Genomic DNA, 27610 nt, shown 5'->3' with positions numbered 1-27610 from the left:
GTAGTTTGGCCTCAATCGCCACTTTACACCACTATTCTAGTTGCGAAGACAGAAGGGTGGTGCTTTTAAACGCGACAAATAACATCTTATTTCCATCCTTAAGAAGAAGTTTTCACCTTTAATCCCAGCACTTGGGAGGCAGAGGCAGGTGGATTTCTGAGTTCGAGGCCAGCCTGGTCTACAGAGTGAGTTCCAGGACAGCCAGGACTACACAGAGAAACCCTGTCTCGAAAAACCAAAAAAAAAAAAAAAAAAAAAAAAAAAAAAAAAAAAAAAAAAAAAAAGCAGTTTTCAGTGCCCACGGTTCCTAGGCACCGTGGGAAAATAGTTCAGAAAGGTACAGGGCGGGAAGGGGGGGGGGGCTCCTCGCATGCGCACTAGGACCTTGACGGAGCAACGCCGGAATCCACCTTTCACGTTGAACAAGCGTCAGCGACCCGGATCACGTGAACGGCCCGTCACGTGACCCAGACCGTATCTAGGAAATGCGGGTGGCGGGGCAAGATGGCGGCGCACCTGTCGTACGGGCGAGTGAACTTGAACGTGCTGCGCGAGGCGGTGCGTCGGGAGCTGCGCGAGTTTCTGGACAAGTGCGCTGGGAGCAAGGTGAGGGACGGGGCTCGGCGCCGCCACGTCCGGGCCGGCGGAACTGTGCGAGGCCCTGGGGAACCACCAGGCCGCCGCTCTATGACAGCAGAGTCCGCTCCCGGGCCCCGGGCCCCCGGCCCCGAGCTCTCCCCTGTAATCCTTTTCAGTGTGGAAGCACCCACGCCCGCAGCCCTCTGCACTCAGCTTGCGAGAGACGAGCTGTCACTTCAAACTTTAACTTGGTCTTCAACATGGGTCATTTTGTCTATTAAAGCACCCAGCTTACAAGGGAGGCGAGCTAGATCGGGGACTTCATAGAATTTCCTTCCTTCCTTTTTTCCTCTCGGTGTTAGAGACAGAGTATCGCTGTGTAGTCCTGGCTGGCCTCGAACTCATCGGAGATCCACCTGTCACTTCCTCTGAGTGCCGGAATTAAAGAACTGTGCCCGGCTCTCCATTTTACTTTTGAGTCACTTCCTAGCAGTATAGACTGTTTAACCGAGGTTGGCTTCCAGCTCTCCTCCTTTCTCCTGCCTCAACCTGCCAAGTGCTGGCATTACAGACATGAACCATCGTTTGCTATGAGGCTTTCTTTTAAGCATTTTTTCCTTTATTCGGAGACTTATTAATTGTGCCCCATGCCCCCATAGGAAACGGGAAGTTCTGATCTGAGGAGAAAAACCAAACAGGGGCGCTTTAAGAATCAGTTTTGGAAATATAGCTCCAACTAAGGTGGTTGCTTGCTGCCATTTAGTCAGAAAGGCAGATTAAATCACGGGGGCCCATATTAAACCGCAAATGATGTCGAAATCAGATAGATATAATAGATTGTGTGGATCAGTACGATGACTGTGGTATTGTGTTATATAGGTTTACAAAGTGTTTCTCCTGGAGGAAGCAGGGATCTCTGATGCCAGTGTCATCAAATCTTCCCCTTCATGAAACATTCTTTTTGACCCTTAGGCTATGAATGTGTCCAGAGCCTGTAAAAATCTTGGCTCCAAATTTAGGAGAATATTCCTTGGCGCTGGAAAGGTGGCTTAGCAGTGAAGAGGGACTGTTGCTCTTCCACAAGACTCCAGTTTGGTTTCCAGCGCCTACAGTGGGCAACTGATAACCCCTTGTAACTCCAGATCCATGGAGATCTGACGGGTCTGGCCTCTGAGGGGAACTGCACCCACATGCACATACCCACGCACAGACACATACAACTACACATAGTTAAAATAAAATGAGGGTGGAGAAGGGAAAAATAAACCTTAAGAAATATATATTCTTACTATGTATAACTGCCATTATCTGTTGCTATTGTTGGAATCTCTGTGTGTTTCTCCCCTCTTACAGGCAATAGTGTGGGATGAATACTTAACAGGACCATTTGGACTGATAGCGCAGTACTCACTGCTAAAGGTAATATGCTGTATGAGATTGGTTCAAGAATTAATAATTAATCGTACCTAGTCCTGGTAATGGGATTCCAACATATCTTCCTGAATAATCACTCGCAAAGCTCTCTGAGCTGTACAGACACTGGTATTAATACATGACAAATGCTCTGCATAAAGGGCGCTGCTCAGTGGTAGTGTGCTTGCCTAGCTGTGTAAGGTGCTGAAATTGATGTCCGGCATGACGCAGTGAAAACAGAAACGAAACCGTCTTGCATACACGCACTGTCTTGTGTGACTGTGACGTAGTGCCTGTCGGGTATGCTGTGTCAGAAGGGTTTGCCTGATGACGCAGAAACAACGGCTTTATGTTGCAGCTTGGTCCTTCATGTGTTTGGTTGGGACTATGAATCACTCACAAATCTGAAGAAGACAGAGTTCAGGGTTTTTACTAGTCTTTTGTGTGCATTTCCCTAGGAACATGAAGTGGAAAAAATGTTCACACTTAAAGGAAGTCGTTTGCCGGCGGCTGATGTCAAGAATATCATTTTTTTGGTCAGACCCAGGCTAGAATTGATGGATATAATTGCTGAGAATGTACTCAGGTACGTCAGGGTTTTGTGGTTCTAAAGACGTTGGGCTTTAAAAGGGTTTGTTTACATTTATGTATTTGTTTGTTTATTTTGGAGGACTGGTGTGTGCCTGTGTGGAGGTCAGAAGACAACTGGTAGGAGTGGGCATATCCTCCTGTGAAGGCCCCGGGGATTGCACGCAGGTCGTTAGGTTTGGTGTAGGCTCTTTCCCCTGCTGAACACTTCCTGCCCAGTTGTCTCCGTAAAGACTTTAGTGTTCCCAGGACCTTGGTCTCGGGTCACCCTCTTGTCAGAATGTTGGACGGCCATCATTTGGAAGAGTGGGACCAGACATGGCAGAGTGTTAGCAGCGGGGTGGGAGACTTGTGAGAGTGCTCTGAGTAGCTTGAGGGAAATAACTTCACTCTCTGAGGATGGCTAACACTTCCAACCTGTGTCAGCAGAGAGAACCCTGCCGTAAAAACACCACACGAAAACCTGTGATGGCTATTGATTTCAAAATGCCAGCTGTGGTGTGCTTGAGTTTCATAAGCAAACAAGTCAGAACTGTGGAATCAAGTAAGTTAATGTGGAATCCACCCTATAAAGGAGCACTCTGGTGCAGCGATTGATGGGGCCCCTGAAAACCTTACTGAGTATGGCTGTTCTTGGAAGTCCACAAACAAGGAGAATAGGGAATGGGAGTTCTCATTTTAATACAAGACTGTGGTGTTAAACTGCTTTGGTTAAAGGGACATTTGTTTTCCAGAACCACAGATGGTACTGTGTAAGATCTGGTTTTGGCTTTCTGTGTGTGTGTGTGTGTGTGTGTGTGTGTGTGTGTGTGTGTGTGTGTGTCTGTCTGTCTGTCTGTCTGTCTGTCATGTGCTGTGGTTTCCAGAATCAAAGTTTTGTTAACAACTTGGGTATGAGAGTAGTGTTTTTTTTTTTAAAGGTTTATTTATTTTTGTTTTATGTGTATAAGCATTTGCCTGAATATATGTATATGCACTGTGGTGCCTTTGGAGGCCAGAAGTGGGTGCTGAATACCCTGGAACTGGAATTGTAGACAGTTGTGAGTTGCCACGTGAGTGCTGGGAACTAAACTGGTATCTCTGGAAGAGCAGCCAGTGCTCCTAACCTCTGAGCCATCCCTGCAGCCCCTTGAGAGTCTGTCTTCCTGTGTTTACATAAGCAGTGTTCATTTGGTGTCTGCCAGGTCATAGGGATGCAATAAGAAAAGCGGCCTCTGACCCTAAGGAGCACGTAAGCTAATCATGGTTACTTTCTTTGCAGTGAGGACAGGCGTGGACCTACCAGGGATTTCCATATTTTGTTTGTGCCTCGAAGGAGCCTACTGTGTGAGCAACGGCTGAAGGACCTGGGTGTTTTGGGATCCTTTATCCATCGAGAGGAGTACAGTTTAGATCTCATTCCCTTTGATGGGGACCTCTTATCCATGGAGTCAGAGGGCGCTTTCAAAGTAAGTTTGACATTTTCCTAACATCAAAAACTTTTATGTGTTTTTAAAGTCGAGGTCTCACTGTGTGGAGCAGGCTAGTCTGGAACTCAGAGATTCACCTGCCTCTGCCTCTGGAGTGCTGGGGTCAGAGCTGAGCACCACCAGGACGGCCTCGGACTTTGATCTGGGGGTCATTGCTGGAGTGTCACGCTGCTCCTTCTATTCATATCTGTATCTGCGGAGAGGAGGCCCGTGTGCTGCCTGTTGGCTGGTTCTCTTTGCCAAATTGCTTGCTCGTGTTGTTCTGCCCAGTTCTCCTCTTTCTCGTCTCTTCCTTTTTTGTGTATATGGCATGTGCAAAAGAGGACATCATGAACTGTCACTCTCTACCTTATTCCCTTGAGACAGAGTGGCTGACAGCTTCAGACATTCTCTCATCTGCTTCCCCAGCTCTGGGGTTACACAGCTGCCTGTTCAACCACACCTGACTCTCTGTGTGTGTGTGTGTGAGAGTGAATTTGAACTCTAGTACTTCACTTACAGATCAAGAGCTCTCAACCACTGAGCCTTCTCTCCAGACAGCTCCTCCCCCCAACCCCCACTTTTTAAAGGTGTGGCCTTGTTCTGTGGTCATGTTGTCTGTGGTCGTCTCCTCTGCCATCCTCCACCTCAGTGTCCTAAGTGCTCAGATTATGGCCACACTTGCTCCCACTTTTTTTTGGTTGTTTGTTTTTTAATATCTTGTTTAATATCTATTCACAGGTACAGTGTATTTGAATCAAATCTATTTTGTTATTTTAGGACAAGGTCTCACATAGCCCAGGCTGGCCTTGACCTCCTGATCCTCCTGCTTCTAATTCCCACCTGGAAGTGCAGGTGTCTGTCACCACATCTGGCTAGCTCCCATGTTTTGTTTTCCAGGAATTCGTTATATAATATGTTAGCCTTAATATCATCTGTACACTGTAAAATTTACTCCTTTATTCTTTTATTTTTAAGGATTTTTCCTTTGTTTTTTTATTCTTTTGGGGGTTGCTATTTTATGTGTTATGGTATTTTATCTAAATGTGTGTGTGTGCACCAGAAGTGTTTCTGCATGTGTACGTGTGCACAAGTGTTTCTGGTGTCCACAGAGCCCGAAAGAGGGGGTCAGAGTTACACATGATTTTGAGCTGCTGTGTTGAACCAGGCCCTCTAGAAAAGCGCCAGTCCTCGTAACCACTGGGAAGTCTCTTTAGCACCAAATTCACGTCTTCAAAGTCTTCCATTAAACACCTACAGTTCCACCACTTGGGAAGCTGAGATAGAATTGGAAGGGTGAGGCGAGCCTGACCACCATAGAGAGACCTCAAAAAAATAAACAAGCCAACAAACGAATATCAAATAAAATATAATTAAAACAGTAATTTGAAAGTTTTGTAATGGCTGAGCACAGCGGTGCACGCTTTTGATCTTAACACTCAGGAGACAGATCCAGGTGGACCTCTTTGCCTGGTTTGTATAGTGAATTTCAGGATAGCCAGGAATATGTGAGACCCTGTCTTAACCTTGTCCTAACCACCTCCTCAACAATTTTGTAAATGTAAGTCATTTACATAGTGAATTTTTTGGGGGGGTTAGAAAGGGCACAGAGTGACAAGGAGGCCACTTTTCCCAGGCCTCAGATCCCTTTGCAGAAGTCATACAGATCTCTCACTGTCTCTGTGTAAGATCTCTGTGTCTGTGTCTCTCTGTCTCTGTCTCTCTCTCTTCTCTTTCTGATTCTTTTTTACTGGGTTTTAAGAACTGTTTTAATTTCTTTTTCAGACAGGCTTTCTGTAGCCCCCACTCACAACACATACAATATTCTCTCTGTGTGTCCCCTGGGCTTTAGAATTGAGAGGTGTGCCTGTTAACACTAACCCCAGCTCTGAACTGAGTACGAGACTGGGCTTACTCCACTGAATGTTCAGTGCCAGCACATAGTGTTAGTGTGTTCATTTTAATAACTAAAATCCAAGTATCTAAAGGCAGCCAACCTAGTAAAAACTATAAGGGCTTCTGTTGTGTGGGTGAGCAAGTTTGGGGCCCAAAATATGAGCCTTTAAATATTATTGTGGCCGGGCAGTAATGGCGCACGCCTTTAATCCTAGCACTTGGGAGGCAGAGGCAGGTGGATTTCTGAGTTCCAGGACAGCCAGGGCTATACAGAGAAACCCTGTCTCGAAAAACAAACAAACAAACAAACAAACAAACAAAAAAGATGGAGGGAGCTGTGGCTTGTCATTCTCTCCTTTGGAAGTGTTCCAGAGGACGCGTCTCATGGCATCCTTGTCCCAGGCTGTTGTGCTGGGAAAGAGAGTTAGCAACATCAGTCCTAGACGAGTCAGGGACGAGGCTTCCAGTGAGAAGCATAAACTCCTGTGGTGTGTTTCCTGAGACAGCCCCACTGTACTGGTCATAACCTGTCCCCCCTTCCTTAGCCCCTGGGCCCTCACTGAAGAGACCCCAAGGTAATAGCAGTGGGAGTGTTGGGACAAAAGGTACCTTTTTTTTTTTCTTTGAGACAAGGTTTCACTATGTATCCTTGGCTTGAAATGCTGTGTAGACCAGGCTGGCCTTGAACACACAGAGATCTACTTGCCTCTCTTCCTGATTTCTGAGATTAAAGATACATGCCTGCTCTACAAAAGAGAACCATTTTGACTTTTTCCCTTTCATGTTTTTCATCTTTATCTTTTGCCTGTCTCATATGGGGTGTCATGTAGCATAGGCTGGCCCAGGATGCCTGTACAAGCCACCACTTTGACTTGTAAATGGGTGGTGATTATAAAACAGTTGATGATCATGATGGTGGTCCACAGAAGCTGGCTTTGTCTCCACAGGAGTGCTACCTGGAAGGCGACCAGACAAGCCTGTACCACGCAGCCAAGGGGCTGATGACTCTACAAGCGCTGTATGGAACTATCCCCCAGATCTTCGGGAAAGGGGAATGTGCTCGGGTAAGAACCCACTGTTTTCTGGTTTTATCCTAAATAGGGGTTAAAGGGGGAAACTTGAGAGACACAGCCGATCCTCTTGACTTCTTGTGCATCTGTGTTAAGAGCTCCTTACCCATGCTTCTGTGTTGAGGACTTCATTTCCTCCCTGCAGTTCACTGGTCACTCACCACACAGCTAGTACTCACGGCTTGGGAACATGCCCACTGTGGTGACCAAGGTCACAAGGTCTCTTTCACAGTCTGCTCAGAGGCAGGCTATTCACACTTGTGCACTTGTCTGGTGCCTCTGCCGTTTAAATGTGTAGTGTGACTTAGGTAGGTTTTATGAGGAACAGAGTCCCAGAGCTTGGCTGTGAGTCCTGTTTGAATGGGTGGTTTTCCCCGTGTAGCCCTGACTATCCTGGACTCCCTCTGTAGACCAGACTTGTCTCAAACTTAGATTCACCTGCCGCTGCCTCTTGAGTGCTGGGATCAAAGGTGTGCACCACCATAGCCTAGCTTTCAGTAACATATCGGCTGACTAAACATAAACCAGGACACAAGGTTTAGTATTGATCTGTGGACAGAATTTGTGACCAGGGGCTGGAGAGACGGCTCAGTGGTTAAGAGCACTTCCTGCTCTTGCAGAGGTCCTGAGTTCAGGCCTCAGTTCCCACGTCTGGCAACAGCCTCCTGTAATTCCAGACTCGGGCATGTGATGCCCTCTTAAAACCAAGATGGGCATTGCACTCATAGTACAAAGCCATTCCCAGACAGGTGCGTACATATAAATAAAAAGGGCTGAATTTTAAATTTCTTTTATTTCTATGTATCTTGTGAGTTTATGTGCAGGTACCCACGGAGGGCAGAGAGTGTGCAGATGGACTTATACTTATAACTGGACTTACACTTGGTTGTAAGCTATTAGAGGTGGGAGCTGGGAATTGAACCTAGGCTGTCTGCAAGAACAGTACATGCTATTAACCACTAAGCCCTAAAATAACAAAATCTTAAGTAAGTAAGTAAATAAATAAGTAAATAAATAAATAAATGCATGCTATGGCCAGAGGCTCATAGGTACCTGTGTTTCTCTTGGGAACATTGGCTCAGCGCTGGTTACTGCACCATCTTTAGGGATTGTAGAACACAGCCGCCTCATGTAGCAGGCATCAAGCTCTGTCTGGGGCAGGGTGGCCACTGTTGGCTCTGAAATAGATGGTGGTTAACTGTAGGTACTTTCTGTTAGCTGCTTATTTCATTATCAGTCTGGCCCTGGCTGCTTTTCCGTTTTTTACCTTTGGATTGTTTTCTTCGTAGCAGAGTCTTAAACTCTGCTAGTTCCCAGGAGTCTTCACCTGATCCTGTGTTTTGTTTCCAGCAAGTGGCCAATATGATGGTCAGGATGAAGAGGGAGTTCACGGGAAGCCAAAACTCAGTGTTTCCCGTGTTTGATAACCTCTTGCTGCTTGATCGCAATGTGGATCTACTGACACCGCTTGCCTCCCAGCTCACGTACGAGGGCCTCATCGATGAGATTTACGGCATTCAGAACAGTGAGTGAGCTGATATCTGCGCTTTCACTGGTCGCTGTTAGGATAAAAGTGTGTGGAGGCTGTGGCTTCAGGGTCCCTTCTTGAGTGTTGTTTGAATATAAAGGCCCAGGGGCTCTATTTTTCTTTTTTCCTCCCCTCAAACTCCTGACCCCTGCTCCTTGGGTTTTGAAACAGAGTGTTCACAGCCCAAGCTAACATGGACTTTACCTAATAGCTCAGGCCTTTGCCTTCCTCATGTTGTGGTTACATTAAGGTTTGAATTATCACATCTTTCTAAAGACCCAATTTCTTTTTTTTGTTTCTTCCTTCTCTGCATAGCCCTGGCTGCTCTGGAACTCACTCTGTAGACCAGGCTGACCTCAAACTTAGAGTTCTGCCTGCTCTGCCTCTGAGTGCTGGGAATTAAGGTGTGCACCTCCACTGATCAGCTAAAGATCCAATATCTATTGATGGTTTGAAAGAAGAGAGTAATAAAAAAAATTTTTTTTTGGAAGTAAGTTGCCATCATATAAAGTTATTAATTCCAGCAACAATTCCAACAATGTCCCTTGAGGTATCATCATTCCAGACAAGCTGAGGAAGGGTTGTGCTTTAAATAGTTCCAGTGGTGGAGAGCATTACACAATATTGTGGAGCCATGAAAGTGATAACTGTGAAGTCTGAGAGACTGTACGGCCAGTGTGTTCCCATTATAAGCTGTGGCCATCTCTGTGTGTGTCGCTGATGGGCAGTATCACATGACAGATAACACGCAGGAGAGGGACGTGGCTGAAAGGGTGAGGCCTCCGGGCGCAGCGCTGTGGTCCATTTTGTTCTTTATCCATTCGTTTCTCTTGTAGTTATTTATTTGTTTGGAGACCAAGTCCCACTGTGTGGACCAGACTGGCCTATGTCCCCCAAGAACTGAGATTAAAGGTGTGTGCCACCATACCCACCTTATTTATTATCTTTAAAAAATATTCTTAATTGGTTCTTTGACATGTGATTTCATACATGTGTATGATATGTTTTGATCATACTAACCTTATTTAAAGTTCTCTCTACATCATTTATTTATTGTGTGTGCACACATATGCATGTGCATGGGCACCAACCATGAGTATATGGAGGTCAGAGGACAACTTGTGGGAGTTGGTTCTCTCCTCCACCATGTGGGTTCTGGGGACTGGACTCGGGTCATCGGGCTTGGTGACAAGCACTTTACCAATTGGCCTCTCACTGGCCCCTGATTTTTTATATTTTTGATGTAAAGGCTTGCTTTCTTAGCCCAGACTGGCCATGAACTCTGGTCTTCTTGGTTTAGCTTCCAAGTGCTGGAAGTTTCAGCTGTAGATGGTTACCACCATACCCCACCCAACGGTTATTTAGAAAGTTTCCTTTGCATATAAGTCAGCACAGTTGGAAAAAAATGCTGACCTGTCTTATAGGTCTAAGGCTGGTCATCTGATGACCACACTGCTGACTCAGGCTGGCCAGATGTTCCATGCCTGCTGTGCCCGCTGCATATGAGCCGAGGCTAGCCATACATGGCACCACAGCCCCCTGTGGCTGGTGGAGAATAGGAGAGTTTCTGGGTCTGGAAGGAAGTGTACTGTTTGGATGGATGTTCAGGAGTAGAGAAACTGTGGCAAATGCAGCAGCTGGGGACAGCTAGCTTGTCTTGAGTTGAAGTGTGCAGATGGCAAGATTCTCAGTGACTGCGCAGGATGTCCAGGTCACTAGGTGGATGTCTCGGAAGACCAGGGCTTATTGAATGGTTAGGCCAGAGGTCATAGCATGTTTTATTTGTATGGTTTTGACCATCATAATATTTGATTCTGTTAGCATTAAATGTGATGAATTATTAATAGTCTTGATTTATGCCACATATCAAAAAACACCTATGTTCTGGCAGTCCCTAGAGCTCACTCCCACTTAGTGGCCAGTGTCCGGAGGAGATAGCCCCTTTAGACAAGGTCTGGTCTGCTCTTTAACATGGATGGTCAAGCACACACCCAGGCCCACTGTCTGTCTCGGCCTGGCCTCTTGACATTCTGCAGCTGCAGATATTTAAAGATTTGGAGCCCACAGAGCCTGGGAGGCGAGATGTGGGCTGCTGCTGGTTCCTCTTAGGGTGAGAATGTCTACAACTCACTGCTGCAGCCTTAAAACTACACACTAAACGCCTGTGGATTGTTAACTGTAAAGTGGCCAAAGTGATAAATTTGTGTTCTGTACTTTTTTTTAATCAAGACAATGAGTGTGAGGCGGGGGGAACAGGACAGTGGCAGCTGAGGATAGGGAAGAAGTGTTTCTATAAGAGACTTAATGATATGATCATATGTCTTTTTGTTTGTTTGTTTGTTTTAATTTTTCCTTAAAATGGTATCCTAACCTCATTCTTAATTGGAAGAAGAGTTCATTCCAGTATGCTGGATAGCGGGCGGCAGTCGTCATGGTGTAAGCCTCTGCAGAGCGCACCCAGGAGATGGTTTAAGGAGAGTCTGGAGTTAGGGATGAGGCAGGGTCTTGGGGGGTGGCCTGTGAGTGGGCCTCAGGATGGCTGTGTGGGAGGGGGTAGGAATGTCCAAGAAGAAAAAGCACATGTGTGGACTCACGGCCTCCTCATAGTGTGTTTTCTTTTCTTTTTTCTTTTTTTCTTTCTTTCTTTCTTTTTTTTTTTTTTTTTTTGGTTTTTCGAGACAGGGTTTCTCTGTGTAGTCCTGGCTGTCCTGGAACTCACTCTGTAGACCAGGCTGGCCTCGAACTCAGAAATCCACCTGCCTCTGCCTCCCAAGTGCTAGGATTAAAGGCGTGCGCCACCACCGCCCGGCTCATGGTGTGTTTTCATGACTCAAATGCTAATTAAGGAGAAACTAGGAAAACAGAGCAAAGAGAACATGCCCCCCTTTTCCCTGTGACCTGGCTCACCCTGCTGTAGTCCAAACCCCAGCAATAACATTCATTCTTGGATGTCTCTGTCTTTGCAGAATTTATTTCTCAGAGTAAACTGGAAATCCAATTGTACAGATAGTCTTAATGCCACAGGTGAGACAGAGGACAGCTCGGCATTGGTTCTCTCTGTCCACCACATGAGGTGTAGTGTGTAGGTGTAGGGTTGAACCTGGGTCATCCACTGAGCCATCGTGCTGGCCTTCGACGTCATGTGGGATTTGGTGTAATAATGGATATTCTCTCAGCACACAAGGGATGTAATACTAATTTCCATAGTGCGTACAGGTTTAAGGAATTATTTAGGTTAGGTGAATTTGTGTTGTTTTACTTCCGTGACCTTAAAAGCACCTATGCATACAACTTTTTATTGTAGATCAGGTTACCGTTCTTTCCCAGACTCCATGAAGCAGGATTTTTTAAGGGTCAAAAGGTATTAATATCATGCAGCCAGCAAGATGACTCAGCTCGTAAAGGCACTGACACCAAGCTTGACAACCTGCATTTGATTCCTGGGACCCACATGGTGGAAGGAGAGAACTGACCACAAGTTGTACACACAATAATTGTTAAAAAATAAATAAAAATCAAAAACCCCCATACAGAGTTTATTCACATTGTATGAAGCTTGGTACGTGTCCCCATTACTTTCAGAAGCTCACCAGCTCCTCTTGAGGATGTCTCGGGTGTGGCAGGAACAGAGGTGGGAGATGAGGCCAGCAGCTCCTTTGTAGAGGAACTGGAGAGCTGGCAGAACTTAGCATTTATTCTAGACCAGGGTGGGGACTGGGAAGTAAACGTTTGGGTTTCTGCGATTGCACTGTAGCTGGAGTCTCCAGACTCTGCCATGCAGACTAAGTAAAGAATGGGTGAATTTGACCCCAGGGGCAAAGCTTCTGACCCTTCCTCTTTATGTGTGTGTGTGTGTGTGTGTGTGTGTGTGTGTGTGTGTGTGTGTGTGTGTGTGTGTAAAACTAAAACAAAAGTTCCATTTTAAAAAGCCTCAACCTTGGGAGAGATGGCTCAGTGATTAAGAGCACTGGCTGCTCTTACAGGATCCAGGTTTGGTTCCCAGCATCCTCGTGGTGACTCCTAACTGTCTATAACTCCAGATTCAAGGGTATCTAGCACCCTCTTCTGATCTCCTTGGACACCACATGCACATGGCATGCAAACATACACACAGCCAAAACATCCATATACATAAAAATAATTATTTTCTTTACTGTGAATACTCCGGAATTTTCTGTCTTGTTTGCTGGTGTATGGTGCGGGCCGGCCTCAAACTCACAGCATCCCTTCTGAGTGCTAGCTTCACCTGGGGCATCTCCATGCTGGTGAGATTCCTTTTTAGAAACTCGCTGCTGCAGTGGTTTCTCTGTCTGTCCTCAAAGACAATTAGAGCCGCCATGCCTGGGCGCAGGCCATGGAGAGGGAAAACCCAGAGCTGAGTGCCCCTGTCTTCTAACACTCAGAAGTCAGAGTCACTGCTAGGCTTATGGCCAACGGCCAAGAAACTGCTGTTCTGCAGTGAGCTGCAAGAGACACTTTGTGCCCAGGCATTTGAGCCTTGGGTCTTCCTGTAACTGCTTAAGTGCATATTCCCTCCAACTTCAGGTTATGTGAAGTTACCTCCAGAGAAATTTGCACCCAAGAAGCAGGGCGGCGGCGGCGGGAAGGACCTTCCCACGGAGGCGAAGAAGCTTCAGCTCAACTCCGCAGAGGAACTCTATGCTGAGATCCGAGACAAGAACTTCAACGCTGTGGGCTCTGTGCTCAGCAAGAAAGCGAAGATCATCTCCGCGGCCTTTGAGGTGAGGCAAGCCTTGGCTGCCGTCCGTCTGCCCGGGAATGCTGAGGGAAGGGCGCTCCTGGCCACACTGAGGGAGTACTTTTTTGTAGCTCGGACTTCTGTTTGCCTGAGATGTTTAGTATGTAGTCAGGTAAGAACCAAACTAAGAAAGCATAAGGAACCTTATTAAAAACAATTCCTTGATGTGCTCAGAATTTTACCAACTATTAAAGACAAAAGCAAATCTGCATGCTAGGGAGGTGCCCATGCTTTATGACTTTTATGTAAAGAATTGAATCTTGGCTGAATATTTGATAATCTGGACCTAGGGCATCTTTAGCAGTTTTTGTTTTGTTTCCAGAGTGGAGTGGAGCGATACTTTGAATTTATAATTGTGATTACTTAGACTGCCACATCTTACATAAGATGCAGTGCAGAATGGCAGGGGTATGTTCCAAAATAACGGAACCAGGCATGGTTGCATACCACTTTAATCCAGCACTTGAGAGGCAGAGGCAGATGGATCTCTGGCCAACCAGGGTTACAAGGGAGACCCTGTCTCAAAGAAAAAAAAATAAAATAAAAAAATAAATAAATAAATAAATAAATAAATAAATAAAAGGAGTAGAGTGGAGAAAGAAAAAAAAAGAAATCCTTGGAAATTAAAGGTTCTCAAACTGTGTGTGTGTGTGCGCCACTTGTACATATGGAAGCCAGAGATTACCCTATTTTACGTGATGTCTCTCAGGAGCTATTGGGGTTTCTCTGTGTAGCCCTGACTGTCCTAGATCTTACTTTGTAGACCAGGCTGGCCTTGAACTCAGAGATCTGCCTGCCTCTGCCTCCTGAGTGTTGGGATTAAAGGTGTGCACCACCACTGCCCAGCTTCTTACCTTGGATGTTGTGTTGTTTGTTTGTTTTGTTTGTTTGAGACAGCAAAGGCTGCTGGCTAGCAAGCACCAAGGATTCCCGCCCCTCCCCCCATCTCTTCTTTTCCAGCACCGAGATTACAAATGCATGTAATACACTTTTCTTTCCTTTAGATTTATTTATTTTTAAGTAGATGAGTGCCTGACCTGTATGTATGTTTGTACACCACATCCAAGCCTGGTTGAAAGTCAGAACAGAGGTTGGTTTTCCTGGAGCTACACTTACACACTTAACAGCTGTGAGACGCCTAGGGAGTGCTGGGAACTGAACCCTGCTCCTGTGTAAGAGCATCAGTGTACAGGCTCTGGGGGTCAGATTCCTGTCCTGACACCTCCTGGGTAGCCACTCTCCACAGCCGTCTCCTCAGCCCCCTCTTAATGATTAAAAAAAAAAGAAGAAAAAAAGAAAGAAAGAAAAGAGGAAAAAAAACTAAACACAAATAGCAGTTTTACTTGTATTTTTACTTTTTGTCTGTTTATTTGGTGTTTTGAGACGGGGTCTTTGGTGGCCCAGGTGGTCTGAAACTTGCTTTGTAGCCAAGATGTAGCTTTTATGACCTTGAGTTCTTTTTTTTTTTTTTAAACATTTCAATAATGTCGCCCAGAAGTGTCTTAAAAAATATGGAGTTAGCCAGGCAGTGGTGGCGCACACCTTTAATCCCAGCACTTGGGAGGCAGAGGCAGGCTGATTTCTGAGTTCGAGGCCAGCCTGGTCTACAGAGTGAGTTCCAGGACAGCCAGGACTACACAGAGGAAACTCTGTCTCGAAAAAGCAAACCAAAAAAAAAAAAAAAAAAAAAAAGTTGGGCTATAGCCAAGCAGTGGTGGCCCACGCCTTTAATCTCAGCACTTGGGAGGCAGTGGCAGGTGGATTTCTGAGTTCGAGACCTGCCTGATCTACAGAATGAGTTCTAGGATAGCCAGGGCTACACAGAGAAACCCTGTGGGGGGGGGGGAGGAAGTTGGGCTATAGTATATACTTGTCTCATTTTAATACTGCAGATTCAAGGGGACCCAAGGTTTTTTCTTTTTAAGAAATTTTGTTATTTATTTATTTTTCTGGTACTGGGGATTGAACTCAGAGTCTTGATGGTGCTAGACAGTGCTCTACCTCTGAGCTACGTCACCAGCCTAGGCTTTCTTGGTTTTTAGACTTTTTCTCAGGCCTGTAATAACAGTGCTGTGCTAAGTGTTCCTCTTTGTCGGGGTTTGAGAGCACGAGTGTTCTCATAAACAAGTCCCTTGACCTTTGTTAAGTCCTGTCTCCTCCCCTGGGAGGACACCCGCTGCACTAGAGACAGACGTCCTGTGGTAGGTGTGCAGCCGTGGCGAGCTGCTGAGGCCTGGCCAGCAAGGCCATGGCAGGGGAGCCCCACAAGTGTGATATGATATGATAATGAAGCCAGGGCTTCATTACCACCTTCCTGCCTCCTCCTGTCTTCAACCAGTCCATTCTTGTTGAAATGTGGGGGTTCTATAGACTTAGAAAATAACTGTTGAGACTCTAGAGATTGAAATTGGGAGAGTTTTTAAAAATTGCTTTTTTATGTCTTTGTTGTTGTATCTGTGGTTGTAAATGTTATCTTTCCTAGGGATTTTATCTGTATATAATTAACTCCTTTTTTTTTTTTTTTTGGTTTTTCGAGACAGGGTTTCTCTATGTAAGCCTGGCTGTCCTGAAACTCACTCTGTAGACCAGGCTGGCCTCGAACTCAGAAATCCACCTGCCTCTGCCTCCCAAGTGCTGGGATTAAAGGTGTGCGCCACCACTGCCTGGCTAACTCCATATTTTTTAAGACACTTCTGGGCGACATTATTGAAATGTTCTCATCAGGTGTCAGTAGCAGCAGCAGTAGCCCACACCTTTAATCCCAGCACTCAGGAGGCAGAGGCAGGTAGATCTCTGAGTTGGAGGCCAGCCTGGTCTACAGAGCAAGTTCCAGGACAGCCAGGGCTACACAGAAAAACCCTGTCTTGATCTGCCCTCCCCTTACCCCCAAATAAGTTCTCATAATAAGCAGGGTTCACCTTGTTCATGGGCTGGGTTCACGGTTGATGTTCAATGTCAGATGGGATTAATTTCAGTTACAGAAAATTTTTGTTGTTTAGTTTTGATTTTTGAAATGGTCTCCTGGCTGAGGTCGACCTTCAACTTCTGGTCCTTCTGTCTTCACAAGGGCTGTAAGTCAGCTCTGGCCTGCCTGCCCTGCCTTATGGGTAGTTCCTCTGCATGAAACTTAAATGTTTAGATCTTAGAGTGCGTGTTCTCTCTCTCTCTCTCTCTCTCTCTCTCTCTCTCTCTCTCTCTCTCTCTCTCTCTCTCTCTCTGTATGTGTACCCCAAGGCCCCACTGATGCTAGGTCAGTGCTATACTACTGCACTGTAACCTCAGCTACCTTAAAAACGTTTTTGTGTATGTGTGTAGTGTGTTCATATGTAAGTGTGTAGGTGTTCTGCGTGCAGAGGCCAGCAGTCAGTGTCCTGTCATTCTCCCTTATTCCCTTGATACATGGTGTCTCACTGAACCCCAACCTAGATCCTCCTGTCTCAGGGCTACACAGGGCTGGGCTTGTAGGTATCCAGTGCTTGGGCCTGTACAGCAACCATTCTTACCTGGTGAGCCTTCCAACCCCAAGCCTTGTGGGGTTTTAGATTGTTTTGTCGTTTGACAGGATCTTACTGTAAAGCCCACACTGGCCTCATAGTCTAGACCCTCCTGCCCGCGTCTCCCAAGTGTTGGCCTTGTACATGTGCATCCTGCGCCCACCTCACCACCACTTCCTCTCCTCTCCTTCCTCCTCTTCCTCCTCATCCCCTTCTTCCTCTTCTTCATGTTCCTCCTCTTCCTCCTCCTCCTCTTCTTTTTTTAAAGTCAAAGTCTCTCCACATAGCCCTGACTGTCCTGGAGCTCATTATATAGAGCAGGCTAGCCTCAGAATCACAACAATCCTCCTGCCTCTGCCCCCCAGTGTTGGGATTAAAGGGGTTAACACCACATCTAATCTCATTTTTTTAAACTTAAGAAGTTTGGGGGTTTTTTGTTGCTTTTGTTTTTTTGAGTCCGAGTCTCACAGTGTGACCCTGGCTGTCCAGGAACATTTTATATAGACTAGGTTGGCTTCAGGCTCACAGAGATCTGCCTGTCTTTGCCTCTCGACTGCTGGGGAGAGTTTGTATTAGGTACCTAACTCTGTCCTTCATTAATACTCAGATGCACACAAAATATATAAAGTATGAACCAGTGTGTACAAAGAGAGAGTAATAGGCACTCTTTCTCTGAAACAGCTCTGTGTAGACAACACACACTGTCAGCTTCCAAAGGTGGCTTTCCCTTTTTTTCTTTTTTACTTATTTGAAACATATACATGCATACATACATTTATGTATACATACATATATATATATGTACATATATATTATATATACATACACATATATACACATATATGTACATACATGCATACATATATTATATATACATACACATATATACACACATATGTACATACATGCATACATATACAAGAACAGCTTGGAGCTCTCCTTTTCTCCTTCCTCCCTGTGGGTCCCAGTACAGAGCAGCACTGTCTTACCGTACTTACTTTTCTCTTGTCTGTGATTTTAGAGCTGGGTTTAGCTTGATTTGCGTTCCCCCTTCATGATGATGTCTGTGAAACTCCCTCTGAGATGCTCCCCATCCTCACGGTCCTGCCGCCTGTTCTGTTCCAGGAGCGACACAATGCTAAGACAGTCGGGGAGATCAAACAGTTTGTGTCCCAACTACCCCACATGCAGGCAGCCAGGGGATCGCTTGCCAACCACACCTCAATTGCAGAGTTAATCAAAGACGTCACCAGTAAGTATCTATTCTTGTAGTTCTGACCATGGCAGGTCAGCCATGTTTTTATGTATTTATTTTATTATGTTGGTGTTATGGATTAAACTGTGTATGTGAGGCAAGCGCTGACCACTGAGCCACCTCCAGTTGGTTTCATGTTAGCATCGTGCCTGGGCCCCAATAGTAGTTAGCCTATGGATTTTGTTAGGGGCTTGTGGAGCCAGGTTGGCCTTAACCTTGATGTACAGCCAGGTCTGGCATGAATCCTGATTCCCTTACTGTACCTCCCCAGTGATGGGGTGACAGATTTGTGTCATTGTACCTGACTAAGTATATGAACGTTAACAGGAACCTGTGCCCAGGGTGAAGACACAGCCCTGTGGTTAAGAGCAGCTGCTGCTCTTGCAGCAGCCCCTAGTTCAGCTCCCAGCACCAGGTAGCTCCCAGCTGCCTCTAACTCCGCTTCAGGGGTCCCACTCACTTCTGAGGGTGCCTGTACTCACACGCATATACCCAAACATAGACACACTGAGGTACACATGAATAACAACTAAATCTTTAAAAAATGTCACATTTGTGATTAACTCAGTTGATTTTTTCATCGACAGGTAAGCTATCTAGAATAATAGAAAAACACTCATCCAGGGGATTCCCCAGTGACCATATGAAACAGTTCATGGTTTTTAGTAATGTTTTTCTATGTGAAGGATTATGTAATTAAAACTATGTGATGTTCTGGGATTTTATTGGGACTCTAGTTTTGATCCCCTTGAGAACTGTGCAAAGCACTTGTAATACTAGATAGCATTTGAGAGGCTGAGGCAGGAAAACCGTAAGTTCAAGGACAGCTTGAGCTACATTGTGAGACTCAAACAAGAGAGAAAATGAACTGGGAAGAAAGCTCAGACTGTAGAGGCATACCTCATGTGGCAGCATGTGTCTGCAGTACCAGTGCTGGGCCAATGAAGGCCAGAGTCCAGGGCCAGCCTGGGTGGGCTACATTAAACCCTACCCTAGAAACAGACTAAGCCAGGCGTGGTGGCGCACACTTTTAATCCCAGTGGTCAGGAGGCAGAGGTGTGAATTTGACACCAGCCTACCCTACATAGAGTGTTCAGGCTAGCCAGGGCTACACAGAGAAACATTGTCTGAGCACCAGCCACCCACCACACAAACCACACAAAACAGACAGAAAGCCAGGAGCCATTCTGAAGAGATGACTTGGTGTTGTAAGTGAGGACTGCCTTCTCAGCACAGCGGCCTTAACTCCATCTCCAGGGGATCTGAAGACCTCTTATGGCTTTCAAGCTTGTGAAGCCAAAAGACAAGGATTGCTATGAAATTCAAGGGCAGCCTGGGCTACACTATGAGATCCTGTCTTTAAAAATAAAATAGAAAAGAACAAAAACTTCCTACAGAATTGTCACAAAGAGCCTAAATGCGAGTCCATTTGACTCAGAGATGCAGAACCTGGAGTGCTTGTCCATGCAAGTGTGAGGAGTATGCGTTGAATCTTAGTGTAGTGTTGCAAAGTTAGGCCTTTGTCTCCTGGTGACCTGAGGCCATGCTCTGGGACGTGAGCGCTCCCTGACACCAAGACTCCTGCCAAGTCCTGACCTCGGAGGAGCAGTCTGCAAGTGAACACTCAGCGCTTCCTTCTTGCTCTGGAGGCGCTACCTTTTGGGGTTTGTGTGCCTCGTTTCCTGCTCCTGCCCATGTATGGATGTATAGCGCTCAAGCCAACTGACCCTGTTGAATGTCTGAGTCAAACATTTGCTGCTTACATTCTAGCTTCTGAAGATTTCTTTGATAAGTTGACAGTGGAGCAGGAGTTCATGTCCGGGATAGACACTGATAAGGTATGTGGGGCCGTGCTACAGCAGAGCTGGCATCCATTGCCGTAAGATTAGAGCCAGGTGATTGGTCCATGTGGTGTTGTCTGTGTGCTTCTTGAAACAGAAACTCACCATGTAGCCTTGACTGGCCTAGAACTTGATATATAGACCAGTCTGGTCTTGAATTCAAGATCCTCTTGTCTCTGCCTCCTGAGTGCTCAGACTGAAGGGGAGCATCACCCCACCTCACCCTCAGTCCATTGTTGTGGTTTCCATGTATGCAGTGTGTGTGTGTGTGTGTGTGTGTGTGTGTGTGTGTGTGTGTTTGGGTGTAGGATATTGATAAGAGAGCACCTATGTGACATAACAAGAAATCTTGGGTTCAGACCCAGTACTCCCTCCACAATAAATAACAACAACAACACACACACCCTAACCAGCTGGGTGCAATGGTGTATGCTTATAATCCTAGCACTTGAGAGATAGAAGCATTTAAGACCAGCTTTGGCTACATAGCAAGTTTGAGGCCAACCTGGGTTACAGGAGACCCTATCTCAAAACAAAAACCCCAGGTGACTTATGTTTTTTGTTTGTTTGTTTGTTTGTTTATTTAATCTGTTAGGTAATTTCTTCAAAAGTACATCACTATTAAAAATAGTTAATTGGGGCTGGAGAGATGGCTCAGCAGTTAAGAGCACTGACTGCTCTTCCAGAGGTCCTGAGTTCAATACCCAGCAACCACATGGTGGCTCACAACCATCTGTAGTAGGATCTGATGCCCTCTTCTGGTATGTCTGAAGAGGGCAACAGTGTGTTCACATACATTCAATAGATAAGTCTTTTTTTTTAAAAAAAAAAAAAGTTAAATTTTCAGTTTACAAAGTTTCCTATTTTTAAAAAGCATTCTTATCATTTTATGCGAGGTAAATCAATGGTATGTTTTATGTAGGCCAAGTCAAATAAACCCCAGACACTTGGCAGCCACTAAGCTGGTTGTCCAAGAGGTAGATGTGTCTAAGCAGGCCATTTGATTGTCCAGCAGTGTCCACCACCTTATGGTGGTGGCAGTTGGGTGGGGCATAGTGACGAGGGGACAAACCTCAGCAGGTAGGAAATGAGAAATTGAGCCATTCTCCCACATACTGCCCTAGGGGAAGTACAAGAGACATCAAATTATTTTAAGTCCTTTCTTAGACTGGTTAGTCTGTTTGCATTTCATTTCCAGGTCAACAATTACATCGAGGACTGTATTGCCCAAAAGCATCCACTCATCAAGGTGCTGAGGTTGGTTTGCCTGCAGTCCGTGTGCAACAGTGGGCTCAAGCAGAAGGTTCTGGACTACTACAAACGGGAGATTCTCCAGGTAGAAAACTAAAGATGGTTGATTTGCTGAGAAGGAAAGTATCCTTTTCACAGCTGTTTTTTTAGTGTGAACACTGTTTTGTTTTGTTTTTAAAACCTGTTGTTTGGCTGAGAGGTGGTGGCACACTCCTTTAACCAGATCTGCCTGCCCCTTAGCATTGTGCATCTGGACAAACATGCGCATACTGTCATGAAGTCGCTTAAGCTTCTGAAGTCAGGGCTGCAGCTGGTTCAGATGATAAGATGAGCACAACAGAGAAACAACAAGAGCGTCTGATGAAACTTGATTGATTGATGCCTGGCTTCCCCGCCATCACAGGCAGTTGACAGTTCAGGGCCAGCCTGATCTACAGAACAAGTTCCAGGACAGCCCAGTCCACACAGAGAAGCCCTGTCTTGAAAAACAAAAACAAAATTCTGCCGTGACCTGGCGGCATGCCACACACATGCACTTGGGAGGCAGAAGCAGGTGGGTCTGGGTGAGACCCTGTCTGAGATAATTCTTGTATTTGAATGTCTCAGGCGGTGCTTCCTTGCTGTACCAGTCACTGCTCATATATGGTTAGTTTTTATAGATTTTGCTTTCATCTTTTTGAGTTACACAAAGGACAGAAGTTTCCATAGGACTCCAGGAGTGCAGGAGTGCATGGACAAACCAGCCTTCCCAGCCTCAGATGCACCCAGGCACAGTGTGGTTCACTTCTTTCCGACTCCCGTTTATCTTTGCGCGCAGATTGGTACACAGATTCCAGAATCAGTTTGTGCTTCAAGGCTAGCATGGCTGAATGCAGACGGAGGTCTGTCCTCACTGGCTGTGACCTTGGCCAGTTTGTCAACATTCCTGTCAAATGGATGTAATAACAGCTACCTCATGCAGTCTATAGAGAAGTTCCACAGGGCTCAGCTAATACCTGTTTCTAAAAAAAAAAAAAAGCAGAAATATAATTCTATGTACAATATTTTGTTACTAACTTTGTTCTTAAGTGTGTCTAGAGGTCATACCAGTGTGCAGGTGTGCCTTTTGAGAGCTAAGTATGTAGTATATATAGATATGTTGTTTTTTTTTTTTTAATGTTCAGGTTGGGTTATAAACACTGACTTTAAAGTAAAAATCTTAAATCAAGCTTGAAACAGAGCAGGTTAATATGGGTGTGCAAGAATCTCAGCATGAGTGCTCCTCTGGCCTGTGCCCAGTGCTCTTCACACTCAGTGCCTGACCTTGCTAAGGAGCCCTGGGGCACAAACCACATTGATTTGTTGAAGTGCTCCTCTTTGGAAATGTGCAGGAGCCCTTTTCCTGACTGACATCACTGTCAAACACCTTCTCCTTCAGACCTACGGCTATGAGCACATCCTGACGTTGAACAACCTGGAGAAGGCCGGCCTGCTAAAGGCGCAGACAGGGGGCAGGAACAATTACCCAACAATTCGGAAGACGTTACGCCTCTGGATGGATGATGTCAATGAACAAGTAAGATGTGTTCCTGCGTTCAATTCAGCTACTTCACTGAGGCATCGTACACACCTTAATCTGCATCTGACCCACTTCCTAAGTGTCTTCACATTGTTTTCATGTGCGCATATGTGTACAGTTTGCAGGAGTTGGTTCTTTCCTTCTACCATGTCAGTTCTGGGACTTGAACTCAGTCTGCCAGGCTTGGCAGCAAGCCCCCTTTACTCCTTTAGCCTTCTTTCCAGCTCCTTTTTGCTTTCTAAAAATCATCTCTGTGCTTCTGCAAAGCAATGCGTGTGTGTTGTGTCCATCGGGTCAGCAGCAGGCAGAGTGCTCTCAGCTTGGGTAGTTTGAGATTGATAAAGATGTGAACAGAGCAGACTAGCAAGAGGTGATTCAGTGTGGAGTGCTTGCCAACTGTTCCCTCTCAGGTCCAGCCCACAGATCATCATAGCTGAGAAGCCTCAGCAGTGGGGGCTTGAGGGAGCCAGACCCATCACCCAACAGGGAGCAGAGAGAGTGCTTGCTGGCACACACATCTCTGTCTTCACACTTATTAGCCAAGAAACCCTTCCCACCTCAGTTAATGTAATCAGTCATGCTCAGAGGCCCACTCTGCAATTAACAACCTTCACACCAGCTGAGGCCTGAAGGACAGATAATGGGAGTTATTAGAGAAGCTTGTCATGAACCAGAGAGAACTGTACAGCTGAGGGCTTCTGGCCTCCATGTGTGTCACAGACCAGAGAGCAGGGCAAAACAAACCAAGCCCCATGCTGCTCTCCCCTCTCCAGTTGTCCCATGGTACCTCCCATTGCCCCAGCCCAAACAGAAGTCATGTGTGTGCTGGCACAGCACCTGCAGGCTTCTGGACACAGGCCCCTGGGAGAAATGTGGGGACATCAGGAACATCCAGTACATGTGAACAAGCCAGCTGTGCTCCAAGAAGAGAAGCAGCTCCTGCCACAGCTACCCTGTTCCCCACAGAGGCCGCCCTCTTGGCCAGGCTTTAGTCCCTCCAAGAGGCATCTTCCCATGTGCTGTGTTGTTGTGTTTATGCTGTGTTCTTGTGTTTCAGGCATCTTCCCTTGTGCTGTGTTCTTGTGTTTAAGGCATCTTCCCGTGTGCTGTGTTCTTGTGTTTCAGGCATCTTCCCGTGTGCTGTGTTCTTGTGTTTATGCTGTGTTCTTGTGTTTCAGGCATCTTCCCGTGTGCTGTGTTCTTGTGTTTCAGGCATCTTCCTGTGTGCTGTGATCTTGGCCTGCAGAGCTTCTCTTGGCTTTACATTCATCACTTGTGTGATGCTGCTGCTGAGTGTGTGTGTTACACAGACAGTGTGTAGCTCGTCACTGTTCCCATCTGTTCCCTCAGACCCACCTACTGCCTAGCACGGGCTCTCAAGAGCCTTCTTGGTGCCTCATTCTGATTCTTTCTGATTGTTACATAGTAAGGGGTTTTGTTTGTTTGTTTGTTTGTTTATTGGTCCAGAAATTAAACCCAGGCCTCACACATACTGAACATACATTCTAGCACTGATATCTCTCTCTCTCTCTGTGTGTGTGTGTGTGTGTGTGTGTGTGTGTGTGTGTGTGTGTGTCAGGGGATGGTGGTTTACTTGCTGTAGCCCAGGCTAGCCTCCAACTCCCTATGTAGCAAGTGACCTTGAATTCTTCATCCTTTAGTCTCTGTCTCCCAAGTGCATGCCTATAATCCCAGCACTCCAGAACCTGAGGCAGGAGCATCATATGTTTGAGACTAGCCTAAACTTCATAGTAAGATTGTGTCAAAAACAAACAAATGAAAAATGTGAAGCCAGGCTAGAGAGAAGGCTCCCTGGCTGACAGCATTTGCTGCTCTTCCAGTGATGCAGGTTCTGTTCCCTGTACCCACATCATGTGGTCCACAGCTCCTGTAAGTCCAGCATCCTCTGGACTCTGCAGGCACCTGCATCCTTACATGCACACACACGAAAGCAGACACATTCGGTGCACATAAATACAAGTAAACGTCAAAAGTGCGGCTCTGGGTGCCAGGGGTAGAGAGGTGGGTTGGAGCAGGACACGGGTAAGGCGTATTTTGAGTCTCCCATCTTATAACTTCAGTCACCAAAAGACCACAGGTGGCTCTCAGCCCTGTGTCTTCTTCTTTACCGTTGACAGAACCCCACAGACATATCCTACGTGTACAGTGGTTACGCTCCGCTCAGTGTGCGACTCGCTCAGCTCCTTTCCCGGCCGGGCTGGCGGAGCATCGAGGAAGTTCTCCGCATTCTCCCAGGGCCCCACTTTGAGGAAAGGCAGCCACTGCCCACCGGGCTGCAGAAGAAACGTAAGTTTCATCGTCCATCCCCAGTCAGTGTACCGCACTTGCTACGTAAATGACATTTGTAACGGGAGTGGAGTCGGTTGCTAATGTACACCGTAAGCCGGAGCTGTGCTTTGCCCTTGGGAAGGCAGCCTACTCTCTCTACACTGAGATCTCGGGACTCAGGGTGGGAAGATCAACATTCTAGGGCCACAGAAGAGCTGGCTGCACGAAGATGCACTTAACCTTTTTATTCTTTTTGTTTTTTAAATATTTTTATGATTATTATGTGTGTATGTCTGTGCTCTGTGGTCAGAGGCGTCTGCTGTAGCCAGAGTTGCAGGCAGTTGTGAGCTGCCTGTTGTGGGTGCTGGGAAATTAAATTCAGCTCCTCTGAGAGAACATTATACATTCTTAGCCACTGAGCCATCTCTACAGCCCTTTTATATACTTTTAAATGTAAAAAAATGTTTTGAGAGGCAGCAGTATTAAATATATTTGAATTCTGAAACGTTTTAGGCCAGCCAGGAGAAAACAGAGTCACACTGGTCTTTTTCCTCGGCGGTGTCACCTTTGCTGAAATAGCCGCCCTGCGCTTTCTCTCCCAGCTGGAAGATGGAGGCACAGAGTATGTAATTGCAACCACTAAACTGATGAATGGAAACAGCTGGATAGAAGCTCTCATGGAAAAACCTTTCTAGGGTATCAGAGGAGACATGACAAGTGACCACACAATGAACTCCCTCTGTGGACGTGTCGCCCAAAGGATGTAAAGCCCGGAGCAGGAGGGCTGAAGCTCTGGGCTCATGTTCCTTCCTGCTCCTCTCTGTGCTCTAAATCCTGAAGAAGGGAAGATCAACCTGGATAGAGACGTTGAGCTGAGCATGGTGGCTTAAACCTATGATCCTTCCATTTAAGAGACAGAGGCAGGAGGATTGCTCCAAGCTTGAGGATAACCCGGGCTACATAGTGAGTTCCAGGCAAAAGCCCTCCCTTCCAAAAATAAAGGAGATCCTATTTCGGAATGTTAAAGCTTCAAGTCGTCATTAGTTTCTGGAACTTGTTAAGACTATGGGGATGATAGCCCCAGCAGCCACATGACTGACAGGCATTAGAAGCAGAGCTGAGGGGGTAAGTACGAAAATAGAGGCGGAATTCTGACCCACAGTGGCGTACTGTAGAAGACACCCCGTGCCCAGGAGTGATTTTTGAATTCAAAGGCAGCACTGTTTAGTGTGTGCTCTTTCCTGCAGAGCACATTTGTGTCTCCAGTCTCGACCAATTTGATTCCTAAGGCAAGCTTTGTTTTCTTCTGAAAAACTGAGAAGCTTGAAAGGGCTTCTCAACATAATGAAGTTTCTGCTCTTGGCGTTAGCTGCATCTGTGCAGTTCTCTGCCCAGGAGGGACTGATAAAGAGTGAGCTGAGCGCCGGGCAGCCTCTGCCAGCTAACTCTCCGAAGGCACTTCTAAGTATGCATGTTGTTAGCTCCAAGACTCACCAGTGTAGGTGCCCCTGCCGGGACTTCTGTTTTCTTCCGTGTCCTCTGTGAGCAGTTCTGTCTCTGTGGTAATTGCCACACACACCTCTCTAGGCCTCTGGCTGTACTCAACTCCACACATCCTGAAAATACTCAGCTGGGCAGTCCCTAGTCTGGTGACCAGTGGTCAGTGTCAGTCACACATGGAGAAGTACCACCAGTGCAGCAGGGGGTGAAGCACAGCCAGGAGCAGGAGCAGGTGTGTTGGTGACAGTGCTGCCTCCTGCTTATCTCAGCATCTGAGATAAGGGTTAAGAGCACCAAGTGGGGTACCACGTTGATGGCTTCACCCAAGTCTCCAGAAAAGCTAGCCTGTCTCAGCCAGGTCCTGGTCCTGGCCCAGGTGCAATTTCTATGGTTAATAGTTCCCCTCTGCCTTTTCACGTAGAATCAGGAACAATACACTGCACATTATAAGTGACCAGAATTGTGTATTTAAAAGAAAAACCCAGGAATGAAGGATGGCAAAGATGATGTTTGTTTCTCGTGGAGTTAATTCAGCCTTGATACTCAGTTTAATTTGGAGTTGCAGGCGGGTGTGGGGGGCATTCCCAAATGGGAAATCATTCTTGTCTCAGAAAACTTTTCAAATTCTTGTTGCTCCAGGGAGACTAGTTTTACCCTTGAGCCCCAGCAATGGCTAGTCTCAGCTGCCAGGGACTGTATTCACTCTGTCCTTAGTGTTTTCCACTCTCGGGATTCAGGGCAAGTCTGTCCAAGTCTCCTTGGCTTGGGTGTTTGTCCACTGTGCAGATTCTCAGTTGTAATCTCATGTGTCTGCTTTTGCTTCTGAGTCTGTACTCAGAGCATAGCAAGGTCAGCTCCTAAAAATGGACCCAACAGAAGACCTTTTTGAAAACCACACACTTGCTTCCTCTGTATTCAAACACAAAGTGGTGGTATCATCCATTATGCCCTGTGATGGAAGTCCCCTTAGGACTCAAAGCTGCCTTTGTCTCTTAAGAGTGTGCTCTGAGAAAGGCTGTGGGAACGGAAGGCTTATTCTTAGACAGGGTGGATTGTTTATACCACGTCTGGACTTGTCCTGAGTCTGAGGACCATTCTGCTGCATTGGCTGTCCCAATTAAAGATGTCTGTGTAGATGCTA

General features: G+C 46.3%; 1 protein-coding gene across 2 annotated transcripts; it reads left to right on the top strand.

The window, feature by feature from the left end:
- The first annotated feature begins 450 nt into the window (after positions 1-450).
- On the top strand, positions 451-27610 carry Vps33a (VPS33A core subunit of CORVET and HOPS complexes). Of its 2 annotated transcripts, none has more exons than XM_076922829.1 (13): positions 451-606; positions 1933-1998; positions 2451-2578; positions 3842-4028; positions 6872-6988; positions 8345-8519; positions 13068-13264; positions 17901-18027; positions 19801-19868; positions 21070-21207; positions 22540-22677; positions 24819-24987; positions 25483-27610. In XM_076922829.1, the coding sequence occupies exons 1-13, from the start codon at positions 505-507 to the stop codon at positions 25662-25664; spliced, it is 1794 nt and encodes a 597-aa protein (XP_076778944.1). In that variant the 5' UTR covers positions 451-504; the 3' UTR covers positions 25665-27610. The 2 variants fall into 2 exon arrangements, with proteins under 2 accessions (XP_076778944.1, XP_076778945.1); XM_076922830.1 differs by having other exon boundaries at positions 455-606; positions 25572-25640.

This window comes from Arvicanthis niloticus, chromosome 24 (assembly GCF_011762505.2).
Source record: "Arvicanthis niloticus isolate mArvNil1 chromosome 24, mArvNil1.pat.X, whole genome shotgun sequence".
NCBI lineage: Eukaryota > Metazoa > Chordata > Mammalia > Rodentia > Muridae > Arvicanthis > Arvicanthis niloticus.
The sequence above is the reverse complement of the archived record's forward strand: the minus strand, read 5'-3'. Positions and strand labels throughout refer to the sequence as shown.

Excerpts from the sequence above, each read along its gene's own strand:
- Vps33a (XM_076922829.1), top strand. The coding sequence starts at position 505 with ATGGCGGCGCACCTGTCGTACGGGCGAGTGAACTTGAACGTGCTGCGC. Across the intron at positions 8,520-13,067 it reads GATTTACGGCATTCAGAACA|GTTATGTGAAGTTACCTCCA; the intron begins GTGAGTGAGCTG and ends CTCCAACTTCAG. Across the intron at positions 24,988-25,482 it reads CACCGGGCTGCAGAAGAAAC|GCCAGCCAGGAGAAAACAGA; the intron begins GTAAGTTTCATC and ends GAAACGTTTTAG.